At 40.5% G+C, this 16,895-nt stretch overlaps 1 protein-coding gene across 7 annotated transcripts in view; it reads left to right on the top strand.

Annotated features, from left to right (window-relative positions):
* Positions 1-16,895, top strand: part of ARHGAP6 (Rho GTPase activating protein 6) — a 325,502-nt gene that overhangs the window by 201,793 nt on the left and 106,814 nt on the right. For 4 of the 7 annotated variants that reach the window (XM_083821914.1, XM_083821913.1, XM_083821916.1 and 1 more), the window contains one exon: positions 3,923-4,028. The exons of the other annotated variants lie outside the window; for them this stretch is intronic. In XM_083821914.1, coding sequence (XP_083678040.1) covers positions 3,923-4,028 — 106 coding nt within the window. Of the gene's footprint in view, positions 1-3,922; positions 4,029-16,895 lie in introns of those variants that run through there. 7 annotated transcript variants of the gene reach the window in all.

A 16,895-nucleotide genomic window follows, 5' to 3' on the forward strand; every position in this document is an offset into this window, starting at 1 on the left:
TCTTGAATGTGCAGGAAGGCAAGTGAATCCTGTATGGATTTCTTGTTAGAATTAATGGAGTTCTGGAAACCTGTTCATCCTTTTAAGAAGCTAGCTGGGGAGAATATAATGCTTTATGTACATAGGTTAGCTCAAAAACTTGCTATAACTGAGTCTGAAATAATGCCCCCATGTCTATGTAACTTTCCCTGTAATTTAGAAAATGTTTTTCTCTGTATATGTATGCTTCTTTCTGCATTAGGAATATAACAGGTAGTTCGATTATAATCAGAAATTATAAGATTTAGATTCCTTAAAATCCATCCAATGAGGCAGAATGGCTTAGAAAATATTTTTTTCCTGCTACGAAAGTATCAGCTAAAACTGACCAAAAGTATTCACGAAGTCCAAGGGGCTTCAGTTCACGTGTATCTGGAGGCCAGGTATTCTGGGCACATAAATGTGTGGTAAATTCTCAGTGGTATTTTCCAGTGTTTAAACAGACTGCTGAGCTAGTAACCACTGATTTGACTAGGCTATAGGTACCTTGCTGGCTTCTGTTTTAGAAAGCCCTGCTATACCTCTGTGTGCAGCTTTAGACTCACCTAAAAATCTAAAAAGTCTGCCCCACATCACTTCTGACACTGAGTGTGGACCTCCTGAGTTAATAACTGGGTGCCTTGCGTTTTTGAGTTTCTGGGTTCATATCACCTGTGGCTTAAAGACAGCACAGGGCAGGAGCAGTTGAGGCTAACCTCTGTTAACATAGGCAATGGTGTCAGATGACTTTTTCCTTTATGGTAGTGATATTCGCTATGAATAACATTACAGGCTAGTCAGTGACATCTAGTTGTGTATCTTCTGTCTAATACCTTTTCAGCTGGTTGGTATTTCAAAACTGACTCAGCAGAAAGCATATGGGTACAATGAGTGAACATTGGGTACGTGACACTACTGGTAATGGTGCTTCTGCTTTGGCTTTATGTTATTGTTAGAGACGTATGTGTGAGTCATTGTATTATGGAGAAAAAAGGACATTCGATTTGTATTACTGCCAGGTTGGGAAAAAAAAACCCTTAGAAAAAAATTAAAGAAAAAAAGAAAAGGTGTTACCTAAAGTACAGAGTGCCAGCATTTGAAAAGGTGACTTCCATAGAAAGAATAAAGATTTGGGGGTGGTTCTGTAATTTATTAATAAGAGATTTACTTCTTCCCTCCTGCCTCTGCTCTTCACAGCTCTTCAGAGCTCTGTTTGTTTTTCAGAAGTACAACAGCATGCTCACTGTGGCTGAAAAAGCATGTTTCCTGCCTGGGTTAGAGCAGAAAAAGAATGAAAGCCTTGGTACTGTACTGCTAGTGTGCTGATTTGAACACCAAGGGAGAAAAATATTTAGGTCAAAAGATTTTATAACCTGTTTGCTAGTTGCAATGTTTGTTTTCAGTAGTCTCTGTAGTCATTTTTTCTTTTCTGAAGAAATCTATAGCTTCACAGGCTACTTAGCCTTGTTGGTTTTGAGAATGCATTTCTTATTGGAAGTCCCATACTGCAGGCAGAAGATCTCCAGGTCAAACTCCTGGCTGCCACTGAATGCACAATAAATACTAAGCACACATGCTGGTGGGTACTTGCACTTACCCATTGAGCAAGGAGAAACCGCCAGCAACCCTGCAAAGAATTGCAAAACGTTCTGTAAGGTTGCCATCTCCGAGTTCATGCAGTACAAACAGCATGGCTCTTTGAATAGCTTTTTGAAAGGCAAGAGAAAAGGTTAGGAGTGGGTAAAGAAAAACAGAGCTGTGTATGTGTGGGCAAGGAAGAGAGAGGGTTTTTCTCCAGTGCTCTGGCTTGCCGCTTCCCTCCTCTGTATTGTCCTTTCCCCATTTCCCACGGCTGTCCCTGTCGCACAGGGTTCGAAGTGCCCTTTCTGCTGCTTGCCTTGGCACTCTGCAGATCAGTGTGTGGATCAGGAGGGATCAGCTGGCAATGCCACCAGGGATTGACCAGCACAGCACCACTTGTGGACTAGATTTCCACCATGGGCTACCTACCGTATTTGAATGTATAAATGCCATTGTGTAGGCTGCTGAGGCCATCCAGCTGCTCCCTAATGGCTTCTCAAGCTCAAGACCCTCAGCATGCCTGCTTGCATTTGTTCTAGCAGGATGGCATGTGGAAAAACACACCACTTTTTCATGACGTACTCTGAGTGTAACACCTACAAATGACAGTGACAGCTACTTTCTGAATACCCTGAGTGGAACATAATGCTTTTGTTATTCTTCTGAAAAGTAATCGGAAAATAACTTAGTACATTGCCTCCTCCAAATTCCCATTTTTCTGTACAGTGGTTTGAGGCTGTGCATGGATGCCTTTGTTTTTATAGTTTACCTTTTCAAATCGTTATATCATCTGAAAACACCAAGGAAATTTCTCTGCCTTTTTTTTCATATTGTTCTAACAACTGGATGAGGAGAGAGATTACCAAAAGGAGGCTGAATAGCAGATCCTGTTAGACCCAACTCTGTTTTCATGAGGGCTGTTATTTCCCATGTGATGCTGAATGGGCACGAAGAACTTTTTTAGCATTCACCATCTTTGTTGAGTTCCGGTTTGTTGAATGGGCAGCTCTCCTACTGGTATTTCAAAATACTCCGTGAATTTGTGCCCGACAGAGTGATGTGGCTCTAATAGAGATCCCAGTGGGAAGAGATGAAGAAAGGAGTCTATAAATTACCACTAAGCTGTAGTCACATCTGCCAGATTTCTTAAAGCCAGCCATTACTCTATGTGGTCTTGTGAAGATACAAGTGGCTTCAGCTGATGGCGTGTGGGAGGCTTACCGAGGGGCTCAGAAGTACCCAGGGAACTGAAGAAAAGCAGCTGTAGGTGTGGTAAACAACATCTGCTTTAAGATGCCTGCATAAAACTAACTAGAGATCAAGGCAACCAGATAGGTGAAATAGAGTTTGTTCAGCCTGAAGAAGAGAAGGCCCTGGGGAGACCTTACAGCGGCCTTCCAGTACCTAAAGGGGGCCTACAGGAAAGCTGAGGAGGGACTCTGCCAGGGAGGGTAGTGACAGGACAAGGAGTAATGGCTTTAAACTAAAAGAGGGTAGGTTTAGATTAGATATTAGGAAGAAATTCTTTACGTAGAGGGTGGTGAGGCCCTGGCACAGGTTGCCCAGAGAAGCTGTGGATGCCCCATCCCTGGAGGTGTTCAAGGCCAGGCTGGATGAGACTTAGAGCACCCTGGTCTGGTGGGAGGTGTCCCTGCCCATGGCAGGGGGGTTGGAACTAGATGTTCTTTAAGGCCCCTTCCAACCCAAACCATTCTATGATTTTATGAGAAAATGGAGACATTGTGTTTTTTGGTATGCCTGTGCTGTCCGTAGAGTTCCACTTATGAATCTTTGAAAATAGATTATGCTTTATAGTAAATGGTCAGTGTACAACAATTAAAGATAACTAAGTGATGCCATCTGCTGTCTCATAATCTTATTTGATACTACTTTTGATGACAGAATCGTTATCGCAAGAAGAAATGGAAACAGCCTAGGCTGATTAAAATGCCAGAGCTATGACAGTATCTGATCTGTATCAAAGTTATACAATATAAACATTGGTTGTGATTTAATACAGTGGGCTATAGCATGTCAGAAGGAAACACAGTGCTAGGGTCAATCCAAGATAACTCCTCAGTGACCCTATTATCTAGAGGTTTTTGTTAGGCTTCTTTTTTGTTTGTTTGTTCTATTTCTTGTCTCTTTGAATTCTTGTGAGGAAGATGAAGGATCCTGTGGAACAGACAGTAGGTTGGAAGAACATGGCACACCATCCCATTAAAGTGTGTGTTTAGCCAAAATTTATTTGTTATGTAGTGAAATTCTTCACATTACAACTGTATTTAGTACAACTTGTTATCCACAATGACTTTACTTTTAGGTGCTTTATGGAAAGAGTTAACCTGACCATGGACTTCAAAGAAGCTGAGAACCACATTTGTGTAAGACGTATTATTCAAAGAGAGTTCACCCGTCATCTCAAAAAGGTAGAACAGATCATAACATTTAACTATTGAATTTATAAAATGAAGTAAATTTCAAATTAAGTTGACTAAAGACTAAAATGCTCAGCCTTGAAACAGTAGTTTATTCAGAGAATATCAAATGCTTTCTTTGTCGTGTATATATGCATTATTAGGTTGGCTGGGCTTTTAATAGCAAGAGTTTAAGACTTATTTTCTTCAAATACAGCTACACCAAATTGCAGTTCACAGGTTACCCCTTGATGAAACAGTGAAATGCTGTAGATGATCTGAAGGTCCTGCAGTCAGCAGTGCTTAGTAGGTACAAATCGGTGCAGAACCAAAGAGGCAGATTTTGTGTTTCATGTTTAACTCTGTCTCTCTCTGTTCTTCGTTTCTGTTTATAATGGTCTGCAATGAACTGAATTACAGTGATCTGTGTTTCTCGTTATTTGTTAAGAGAGAGACCACTTGTGCTTTCTTATGCTTTTACATGGTTTAATTTTCATGGTGAAACTCATCTGGTCAGTAAATACCCATTTGCAGATGTAGTACATTAGAAGTCTCCCATTCGAACATTACTGTAACAGAAGCCCTGCAGCCCCTTTCCTCCCTCGGTACTTGAGAGCCTATCCTCAAGGTGCACAAATGGCCGAACAAGCACAGAGTGAATTCCATAACTAACGATTCCTGAGGAAAGTCTTATCCAGCCTCCTTGCAAATCAGCAGCTCTGCAGATGAATGTAGCACAGTCCACACTGACAAGAGGGGAAGCTGTGGACATGTTGACATCCTCATAGCTTGCCATACCTCTTTTTTATAAACTTCTATAAGATTTCTTCCTCTGCAGACAGATTTTCTAATCTGGGGCATGAGACAGATTGAGGAATAATGAGATAGATTAAAAATTTATTTATACATATATTTGCTGGTTCTTTTGATCTTTGTTTTCTAAACATTCACGTATTTACAGACTTTTCTGCACATCTCTAAACTTTACTTAAAGGTTTCTGCCTTACTTTAAAAGCCAAAATGAAATGCGAAATTCACATTTCCATATAATCATGGGTTGGTCTTGAAAACACAGGAGCTTGAAAAAAGTCTGAGTTCACTTGAAAATGGTGAAGTGTCCATCAACCAGAAGTTGTGAGAGTATAAAATGGGGGTGCATTTACTTATATGCAAATCTGCTGTTATTAATTTAGCCCTACGTAGGTAGGAACTGTTAAAGAACAAGTTAGGCCTTGGGGTTATCTCCAAACAAGTGAGGGGAAAAAAATAATGATTTGGGTGATATAAGCTGTGAGTTGGTATTATATTTCCAGGACAAATGCTACTCTGTTGTAATTAGAGGATGGGTAAAAACGTGAGGAATTCTTGTGCCTTTGGCCAGAGAAAACCTTACCTGAAAGCAGCAGTGGATTTAAAGCTCTTGTTGGAGGATGTAGAAGGAGATTTTATTCCTCGTGAAAACTCAGGGAGCTCTTGAGATGACATTTTAAAGAAGTTGCAAAAATGTTCCAGTGTTCAAATTAGCACATCCTTCTCAGGGAATGGTAACGGGCTGTTAGCAAAAGTTTTCTGGAAATATCTAGGCTTTTAGAGAACATGTCTTCTGCCACTCCAGGCTGGCTGTGTATGAAATTGAATGGCTTTGTATCTGCAGGGTAACGCCTTACCAGGATGGGCAGACTGTTAGTGATTTTGTAAGGTGATGTAGAAAGTGGAGTGTGGATTAAAGACGTGACTGATGTGAAGAAATGACCAAAAGGTGGTGAAGATAGTACAACGAAAGAATAAAAGGAAAATCAGGCTGTCAAAATTGGCTTCTTTTCAGTCTGTCTAGCAAGATTTTTTTTTTATGCTACGCTAATCTTGCTCGTACCTAAGTGCTTCATAAATTCAAAATGTAACCTCAAAGGATTTCTCTTGCTCTCCCCAGTGTGGTTTTTACCTCTATGACTCTTGTTCTTTTCCAACCGAGTGCTATTTCCAGGGAAGCCAAATCATGCATTTTGAAAGTGAGCAGTGCTTCAGGGAACTCTCAGATCATCTGACGAAAACAGCACAAAGACATAAGTGAATTAGTGAGAGACCTAGTAATGGAAGGAACAACGCGTATGATGAGTATTCATCTTCATTGCAGCTATTACTGTTAGAGGAACAGAAGTGGCTCTGTGCCTCATTTGCTTTTTTGTTTAAATGCTAAAAGGATGGTTGCTGAAGTGACAAAGGCTTCTGATTCTGTGTTTAAACTCAAAATTATCAGAAGTTCCCCTTAGGTTTTGAAGTGCCGTTCCATACGCCGCATCGTGCAAGGATCCTTGTTGGCTTTGCTACATCTCGTGTCTGGCTGAATTTACAGTGCCGACTCCTACATTTTAACATTGCAATATAAGTAACACCTGCCAGGAAGACAATTGAATTGAACATGCAAATATGCAAATAATATGGCAAATAAAGCTTTTTTTTTTTCTTTAAGTGGTAATGCTCCTAGCGGAATTTTGATCTCTGAAACAAAAAAGATCATCTGTTATGGCCCTGTGTGCTAGGTGCTAAAATTCATTTTATCTGGTAATTAGCAACACAAGCGCAGTAGTAGTATTGGGCATGCTTAGAATACATACTTGGCTAAATAAGAAACTGGTCAAGACCACAAGGAAGGTCGCTGAGTCAATAAAAGTTTTTCTCTTTTCATAGACATAAGCTATGTCCTTGGTCAGTATGATACAAGGATGTTTGATTCTACACACAGTATTTCTCTGCACCCTGAGATGTGGATGATGAGTTCAAGGAGCCTTTATAAGGGAAGTTCAGTGCTTGTGGGGTGGGTTGCAAATCTGGGGTAGGAATTAATTGACTAGATTTTCTCTAGTCCTTTCAGCATTGCCCTGTTTTACTAACTCAGCTTATTTTTGGGGTTCTATTCACTTCTCAATAAATGTTGCACTGAATTTCCTTATATGACATAAGTAAATATGGTGGTGTGATACTTCAGATCAAAATTAGGATTCAATGTATACTTGAGATGATTCACAAATTAAAAACTAAGTTCTGTATATAGTTTGTTGTCAGCTTAGAAAATAATACTGAGTTATTTCCACTCACTAGGCCAAGCACATAGAAATATTAGGCCAACATGAGCCTACTTCTGCTTTTTTTTTTCTTTTAAGTAGGTCTTGCATTAAGATACCCTCTTCTGCTTGTTAGAGCAGAACTCAGGCAGCTGATTTGTTTTAAATAAAGATGGGTATTCTTCTGAAGAACAAGAATGCTTTTTCCAGTTCAAAACTTTGTTTTTCCTTTTGCTTCTTGCTGGAATTTCATCACATACAGTAAAAGCACTAGCTTCTTTGAATTAAGCAAATATATTTATAGCTATAGGAACTCTACTTTCTCGTTCTCTTAAAGTGGGTGTAGTAAAAAGAGGAAGATTCGCTGAGTGTACTGTTCTTCTTTCCTGTCCTTCCAGAAGCATGCAAACTATATCAACAGTTTAGCAGTGTATGCATGGGTGCTTCTATGAGGGGAAAAGTCAGTTGGCAGGAGCATTTAATTAATCTGTTCTGTATGTTCAATGCCTTATAAAAACCATTAACAGTAGCTCTTTGGGGAGTATTAATTACAAGAAACTGTCTATTGATAAAATTTCACAGAATACCCCTTGGTTCGTGTGCGTTGTAAAGTATTTATTAATGTTTTTAAATCACTGCTGTTATTGCTAAATTTCCAAGCATTTAATTGTAGTTCGTATAGTCAGATCTTGATGCTATCCCACTCTTATTTCCTATTTGTAATGCTTTTCAGTTTACAGACTTGAATGCATGCTGTTGGAAATTAAGGCTGGAGATTGACACTGGCTGTGGTGGTGCGCACTGGGGAAGAATTTAGAGCTGATTTATACTATAAACTTAAAATAAAAAAATAAAAAAAAAGTAGCCAAAAAACTGCTCTGTTAAATTCAGACTCACTTCTCTGTAGCTAGTTACAGTGGTGTTTTCAAGCATAATCTATTTTTTTGTTTCCTTACAGTGTCTTTTGTTCATTATTTTTCAACTTGTCAAATTTACAGCACGCTGGGAGACTGACAGAGGGGCAGATAAAAAGCATGCTGGCTATGACAGGAGAAGCAGCAGGTAGATCCAGGTTGATGGTGGTTCAGCAGTTTTGCCTTGCATATCTGCCTTCATATCTACAGTAACATAACTTAAAACTTTGAGAGGAAAAGACAGTAAGAGCAGAAGAGAGTTAGTTTTTACAGACTTTAAGACGTTTGATAATGTTGAGCACATGGTAATTTATAATTTAACACTATAAATTGGAAGTGGCTCTCACTGTGATATGGTCTGATGGCAACAGCACCATGCTATGGTGTGTGTACAGACTGTCTGCACGTTCTGCTTGAAGCACCACAGCGTCTGTAAAGTCCCAGCCCATCGCCTGATAAATCTTCCCAGAGCGTCGTAGTTACGTCAGGTTTGTGAAGGCTCGCTGGCAGAACGGAGTTCAAGATTGTTGCTGACCCAAGGGTCTTACAGGAAGTTTTGAGTCCCCAAATGTGGGAACAGAACCTGCAAGACTGTAAACTTGGCTGCAGAGAAAAAGTGACCACATCCATTAAAATATAAGATAATGTATCTCCCACATACTGAAAAAACAAAAATGCAAAACCAGACTATGTAAAAGCATTATCTAGTATGTCTAAAAACAGTGCTGTATGTGTTTCTCCTTCTATTTTAAGATTATTTAACGTAAAATGATGTTATCTAACTCCACGTGCCTCAGCTGAGGGAATGTTGTTCCGAGCACACAGAACATGCACGCCGACTTGAAAGGATAAACACCTCTTCTTTGCCTTTTTCTCTGTAAAGTGAATGCAAGGTAGAGAGAGCATGATTTCCCTTGCTGCCTTTTACCTCTTTCCTGGATCAAGCATGTGTCATAAGGAAACAAGCAAAAACAAATTTTTATTAGAACTGGGTTGTGGGGAAGAGGGTGATCTAAAGCCCTGAAGAAATCTCAGGTTCTGAAACCTTTTGCCACTTTGCATCACCAATACTCTTAGTGCTCAGAATTTGGGCTCTGTGAAAGCCACCTGGAAACCTGATGGTGTTCCTTCTCAGTTAAGCCTTGTAATGTGGTGGCTGCCTGGGAACGAATCTCCTTGCTGGAATCCAGGAGGTTGAGGCTGGATGAAGAATTTTTGGTAAATGTCACGGTTCCTACTTTTCCAGTTTACCTGGCAAGGGCAGAGAAGCTACTCCTGGACAACTAGGCAGTTCTTCTAACAAGAATCTTCTTCTGGTTACTGGTCATCAGTTAACAAGTTGATTTGTGAGTTTGTTCAGATGCTGAGCCCACATAAATGTTTTACTAAGCACGTTTAGGGAACTGTTGTAAGAGCACATTTCCTTGAGCTCTGTGTGTCTCTAAAACTGACTGTCATGTAGTTTAATCAGTCCAGAAAGCCCACTACTGTAGAAAACTTTCACCTGACATTCTATCAAGGTAAAATCCCTCCTTCTCCCCTCCCTACTTCCCTCTCCAACCTCCCTCCCCCTGATTTATCTTTTAAAAAGCTGATACGTGGACACAGAGACAGAAAACAAATGTACATCTGAGTCATTTAAAGTTCACATTTTCCAATGACAGTAGTAGGCTGGTTGATTATTTCTGATTCAGTTACAGCTTGCCAGGAAGTGCTGTCTTCCTGACCTCCCAGGTGAGGCCCTTGGTGGTCTGTAACAGACGCATGGTGGGACAGGCAGATAGCTCAGCAGGCAGCCGGGTGCCCGCCAGCTCCAAGACCTCACCAGAAGGATGAGCAGCTTCCCCTCTTGGTTGCACACCTACGTGGCTGGTCCTTCTTCCTCCTGGTGTCTCTGAAACCTTGTTACGGCTTCTCTTCCTTCCAGAGATGTATTTCGCTTCTGATGACTTTGTTTCCCTTTTCTGGGTGAAAAGAAAGAAGAAGGAAAAAAGGAAAAAAAAAAAAAAAAAGGGTGTGTGTGTGTAAGTTTAGGAGTGTTCCTGATTTATGTGTGTATGTATGTGTTCATCCCTTCAGCACTATGAAAGGTGAGTTATGAAATGCAATAGCTTTTTAGACAATCTGATACAGTAAAGGATATAACCCTTCTCACAAATTTTACCCTTTTATAACCAGACAGCATGAAAGCCTTTTATTAAACAGGGCTGCTTATCAAAGCTAAGTGAGGTTGGAAGTCACTGACGACTGTCACTTTCTGGGTACTCAGGAACCTCTTGGAACTGACTTTGTGCTAGCATGGAAAACCGAACTAAAATGACAGTAATCATCCAATTTTGAGTGGGACAGAAAAGCAATGGTAGGTGATATTGGCTGGGCATATGAGTAAAACACTTTTCTTCTTTTCCCTGCAAGCTTTGCTTGTCATGCTGACTGCTCCAGCCTCGCTCTTTTCCTGTACCCTCCCATCTGCTCAGCTGTGTCCAGCTGTTGTTTCCTTTCTTGTACTTAAGTGTGCTCTTACTCTGTGGGGTGTTTACAGACAGGCCAGACCCCATTGCAGGGGCTCTGCTGGTATCTATGCCTGTGAGAATTGGTTGTGTTTAGACAAGAAATTTAGCTCAACTATAACGCTAGGCTAACGTGACACTGAACCTGCCTGCTTCGTGGCTTGTGGGATTAGTGTGCTGCGCATAGGAACTCGTGTGTCTCCATCCAGATGTGAAAAATGCTCTAAAAATTTTATTCCTTACAGCAGAAATTGTTATTATTGTTACTACTATTATTGCTAAGTGTCTGTACAACCCGCTTGTAATGACCCTTATCCATGACAATAATGCAAATGGTGACTGTAACTTTAATAACAATTGAAACATGAAAGAGCAGTAGATGCCAAGAACAGCTAAGACTCCAGAGGGGAACAGGGAATGACAAGAAAAATATTATTATTTTAAGCATTCACAGATGTATTTTGTATAACATACTATATATGCATATAGGTATGTATGTGTATACATACACAGCCATAGTTTCACAAAGAAACAAGTTTTTATAATGATCATATTAACTGTGAGTTAATCCAATGTCAATCTGGGGAGACTTGATTACAGACAAGCAACTAAAATAATAGCAGCTTTGCTTAAGTTTTTAAAATAATATTATTTCTGGAAATAAGCTTGTTGCTCATTTCTCACAAGCAGCTATTTTTCTGGTACTCTGGTGCTTATCTGTGTGTGTGTGTTGGGGAGATAGAGCAATATACATGCATCTGACTAGTAAGATTTCATTGAATGTTATTTACAATATATTCCTTTTGACGTTTATTTGTAAGAAAAGGCAGAGCCTATTATGTATCAGAGTTTCACAGTGAATTTAAGACTGGTGTTATTATTAAGGGCATTTAATGAAGTCATTTCCTTTCTGAACTCCAGAAGATTCCTTCCCAGCACCAAGCTTAGTGCGTGTTGTGTTTGTGAGTGCATAAATGAGTAGGAGGCCACAGTGACATCATAGCCTGATGCTAATTGGTGTTACCTTTGTCTTTTCGGATTCTTTTATGGGGTTTTCTGCTGTATGAGCAGTATGTTTCCATGACAGTAAGAAAATGAAGACATTTCTCTATGAGTATATACCTACTGATATGGTGGGCACCAGCATTTTGCTTGTGGGATGGGAACACGTCTAGCTGTGGGACAGGACAGATGCTGAGACAGCCTTATATTTTGTGTCCCAGTGCTCAGGTGCGCTCCCGTGCACTGACTCGGCCAGATGTGCGCTGCTGACTTGATGGGGACAGCTGGCATTTTGGCAGGTGGGCTTCATTTGCATCACTGGGAAGGGACTGTGAAGCCTTCAGTAAATAGAGTGGCAGAAAAAAGTGGCAAATAATCCAGACAAATAGTTAGGCAGGCCAGATCCAAGCTGTTGTAGCTTGAGCTTCTCTGTTCATAAGTGTGGTGTTGCAAACATGGGCAGATCTATAAATAGATGTCATGGTATAACTGAAGCCATAGTCAGCCCTCTTTCTTCCCACAATACAAAACTAAATTTGACTGGGGAAATTCTCTGTTGATTAGGACTGGTATTCTGGGAACTGATGCTATACTTGCATTATGGCCATAGCTCCGAGCTGGATTCCTTGCTCCAGAGAGAAGGAAATGGCTTACTTCACTGTTACTGTTCTTGAGTTCTTAATAAATATTCAAGATCTTGGAATCTCATACTGGTTTCTTTCATCATGTTGGATTAAAATGGGATTATACAGATAAGTAGGAAATAAAGGTTATTTTAATACTGGAATTACAGTACACAATATTGATACATGTTTCTAGATCTTAACAGCATTTGGTATCTGCAGCAGAACATCTGTCAGTTTTCATATACATTCTACTCTGCTTGCTACAACAGAAATTCTTTCTTTGGATTAAAGTTATCTTTGTTACTATAACTATTTTCAATCTAGTGAGGTTGGTTTTTTGTTCATTCCTTTTTAATGAACTACCTCTGAAGGAGATGAAGTAGGAGCTGTTTGTGCAATTGCAGTGCATCACCTTTAAGGAGCAGCAGCTCTTCATAAAAATGGAGAGAATACAAATCCAAAGAACAAAAGAAGATAAAAAATCCTTCTTTCTCAAGAAAATGACTTTCCTTGCTGTTTTGGTAGGATTATAGGTGATCATGTACTAAGCTTTCTTATTTCCTTGATTTACCTGAAGCTGTTTACTCCTCTACTCTTCTTTAGGAGTGAACAATGTTGCAAAGCATTGTTGGTTAGGGATTAAAAAAAAAAAAAAAAAAAGAGAGAGAAAAAAGCCTAAGGGCTTGTGTGATACCACATGCATGACTCATTATGCTTTTTCTGGGGACAAGGAACTTCTATATCCTGGTACTTATTCAGAAGTAGCCACCCTACAAGGGTTAGACAGTTGACTGTGTTTTTTTTTTTCTCCTCCTATCAGGCCATATGCACTCACGCTTCCTGTCTAAGGAAACGGGTATAAACTTTCTCTCTCCCTTAGTCCCTGAATTCTTTTTGTTTTTGTTTTGTTTTGGTTTAGATGTGTGGTTGTTTTTTTTTTGTTTGTTTGTTTTCGTTGTAGTTGTTGGTGTTCTTTTTTTCACATGGAAAAGGAGCTGAGTTTCTAGTGGAAAAGGAGGTGAATTTCTAGTAATCAGCTCCAGGAGAGGGATGTGTCAGGGAAAGGGATTATTTGGTATGTAATTAAAGCAGAACTCAGAATAAAACATTGTTAGATACTTGTGTGTTCAAAAGAACAGGTTAACCTTATGATTTATGGGCAGACAGAATTAAAAATCCAAAGTTATAAAAACCATTGAAGAAGTATTTTAGTAGCTCTCTCTGTAACTAGGTTAGTTCCTCTTCCACGTTTTGTAATTTCTGTCTTTCAAGTGTCACCATATATATATGTGGTAAAACTTTGGTGAACTATGTGGTGAACATGTGTCCCTTTGCAAAAAAAAATAAAAAATTAACAAAATACTGTACTACTTGATGAAACAGAGTTACTTGTTTCAAAATGGTGATATTGTATAACAAAATGCAAGAATTCTGACTGAATAAGTGATACCAAAGGTGAGATAACTTTACAAGAGAAAATAGTAATGGAGCAGCAAAAATTGGTAATACAACTCGATTTAGTACAATGCAAGTAAGCTGGGGTGGGAGGGGCTCTTTGTCAGGGAGTGTAATGATAGGAGAGGGTAAAATGGTTTTGAACTAAAAGAAGGTAGATTTTGATTGGATATTAGGAAGAAGCTCTTCACTCAGAGGGCAGTGAGGCACTGGCACAGGCTGCCCAGAGAAGCTGTGGATGCCCCATCCTTGCAGGTGCTCAAGGCCAGGCTGGATGGGGCTTTGGGCAGCCTGGCCTGGTGGGAGGTGTCCCTGCCCATGGCACGGGGGTTGGAATTGGATGATTTTTTAAGACCCCTTCCAACCCAAACCATTCCATGACTTTATGATAAAATCCTCCTGGAGCTGTAGGAGAACTGAATCTCGAGCGTATGTGCAAGCAGTCTGTGAGCAACACTCTGCTGACAGTTATTTCTCCCAGACACGTGCAAGCTGAGTCAAAGACAAGTCAAGGTGGAAATTGAATATGAAAGCAGAAGGGATCCAGGTGGTACCAGCCCATATATCATCCTGGCATAGAAGGTGCACATTGTAAATCCTGCTGGAGCAGCTTAATACCTGCCTACAGCTCTGTGTGACCTACACCTCACGGCTGCCATAGAGAAACACCATAGTGCACAGTGTGGTGCTGCCATTTCTCCTTTAATGTAGATGAATGAGATGACTCAAATCAGTTGAAGGACACAGCATGGATGTTAAATAATGGATCGCTCAACTATGATTTGCCAGCTGTGGAAGCAGTGATGAATTTCTAGGGTCAGTAATTTCTTAATGCAGTCTGCCAACATCTGTGAAAACATGCCTGCATATGGTGTCATGGGTATTTTTCATGTTTAAGATGGAGATCCTCAGCGAGATATTCAGGTGATCTCAACTGGCAAATTGATGCAATGGAATTGCTTAGCTTTGCTTTGCTGTTAAGCACGATGCATGTTAAGAAGGTCCTGATCTGCTACACCTTTTTTGGCTGCAAGTCCCACAGTGTGAGTTTGGGAACCTTTGGGCAACTTGTAGCAGCTCTTGCCTATAACTCTGGAGGTTGTTTTTTTCAGTCCTAAGTCTGACAGTCAGTATTTTAATGTGGCTATGGACTACTGTGTATTTCTTCATTCTGTGTACATCTGTAGATGCTATGTGGTAGTAAAAAGCAAATTATATCCCACGCTTCCTTTAGGAGAATTCATTAGCATAGCAGCCTGAGTCCTTGTCATGTAAGTTCATGGATCTGGGTCAATTAATGGGGTACCACAGAAATAAGGGATGTGATGTAAGAGAGCCAGTGGCTGTAGAAACATGAATGGATGATGAGACACAGAGAAACGAACTAGATTCGAGAGTCTGCTCAGCCACAAGATGCAGAAGAGAGAGACCAGAAGAAGAAATGGGATATGGGAATAGGCCAACAGTTTGCAAAGGCCAGCAAAAAAGTGGCAGCTGGTTTGGGATTTCTGACAGAAAGATCAGCCACCAAATACCTGCTTTTGGATATTGCTCTTGAGGGCAGAACTGGGAGTGAATAATGACCTCCCTCAGGGCTCTTAATCTAATTGTGGCAAATAATCATTTTTAACTTGTGGAACAGATGAATTTGAACACTTGCAGTTCAAACTGGTGGCTGTGTGTCCCTGGTCCAAAGAGTCAAGTGACCTTGTTTGTGCTGTGTAGCTGGACCACTAAGCAGCTGTTTCCACTGTAAACACTCAAATAAAACTGGTTTGAGGGTATGCTTGTGCATATCACTCTGTTATTAACTTTGTACGAACACACACTCTAAACCTCCTCCATGGGTGCCTAAATGCTTTCTGCTAGTGGAGGCAGAACGAACACATTGTACATATATTTTCTCTGTTCATTTTTGCCCTGCCAGAGGGACAGGCTGGTTGGCAGAAAGGCGTGAAGGTGGTACCCCCAGCACAGAGGGAATGAACTGCAAGGAGACGTGGCTGGGTAGCTGGGGCCCTTCCAGCAGAACCATCAGCAACTTTGTGTGCAACCATTAACCCTCCAGACTACAACATACTTCACGGTAAAATTAAGATGATAAAACTACTATGGTAGGAAGAGGCAAGCACATCTAAGTCTGATTATTTTAAAAGAGTGGAGTTTGTACGTATTCTTGAATACAATCTGTGCAGTATTATGTTGCTCTCTTTTCTAGATGGCAATTAAAAATAATCATCCCATTAGTTAAGGGAACAGATTTGTTTGATTTGTGTTTCTGGTTTTCGAAATATTAGGCAGCAAAATGGTTTTAAGAGTCAATTTCTGGTTAGAAACAGAATGGAGCTGCCAGGGATAGAAGGAGGGTAGGAAGGACCTCTCTTTTACTGTGCAAACATCCTACTCTGGCTAGTGGCCTTGAGCATGTAAGAACTGCCAAGGGTCTTTGATTATCATTAATACTGGCAAGCTGCATGAAGGGAGGAATATATTTTCGCTTTCTCATGAGATATTCTTCAATAGTGTGTGCCTTGTTCTGTTTCTGACAGAGCTTTCTCAAGGGCTCTCTTTGTGCCAATGATTTCCCATCCTTTGTTGGTTTGTAGCCTACTCAAATGTGTCCAGTGGAGAAGAATCTCAGCCTCCTGAGAGAAGGCTTGTTCTTCCTCACTGGATCCCCCAGGGGTAGCTGAGTGGCAGTGGTTGTGGAGAGCGGTTGTTACTTTTGGTGTTGTTGCAGGGAAAAAAAAAAAAAAACACATAAAAAGTTATTTTAAAGAATTTTAAGTGAATGAAGGTGTCAGAAAAGATTATGTTGAGTTCAGCTCATAAACATGCAGACACCCAGCCTGGGTTTACCAAGGCACAGTGTGAGTAGGGTGCCAAACGGGGAGGTTCACAGCTCAAAGCATGGCCGTACCCAGTGCTGCATGGGTTTCCCAGATGGGGCAAACACAGCATAAGGTCATGCTGGGATTTCAGGTGATTCTCTCCACCTAAAGCTTACATTGACATGAAAGCCCCATGAAGGATTTGTCAGCTTGTCAGAGAGCAGCTTTCTTTTTAAGCGATGTGGAAGCACCAGAAATGGTGTCCTTCAAGCAGGCGAGAGCTGTGTTACGCATGTGTTTTAGAGCAGCTCTGTGTCTTGGAGGAAGAGGAGCGTGGTTTGACAGTTGCCAGAGCAACTAATGCTTTTTTAATGGACAGCAAGGATAAGTGATGGTATAAAGACCACGTAACTGGTGCACCTTCCCCTGGCTCCTGCCAATTTTCCAGTATATTAAAACAGTAATAATTTATGTATTCA

The sequence above is a fragment of the Anser anser genome (assembly GCF_964211835.1).
Source record: "Anser anser genome assembly, chromosome: 1".
NCBI classification, from domain to species: domain Eukaryota; kingdom Metazoa; phylum Chordata; class Aves; order Anseriformes; family Anatidae; genus Anser; species Anser anser.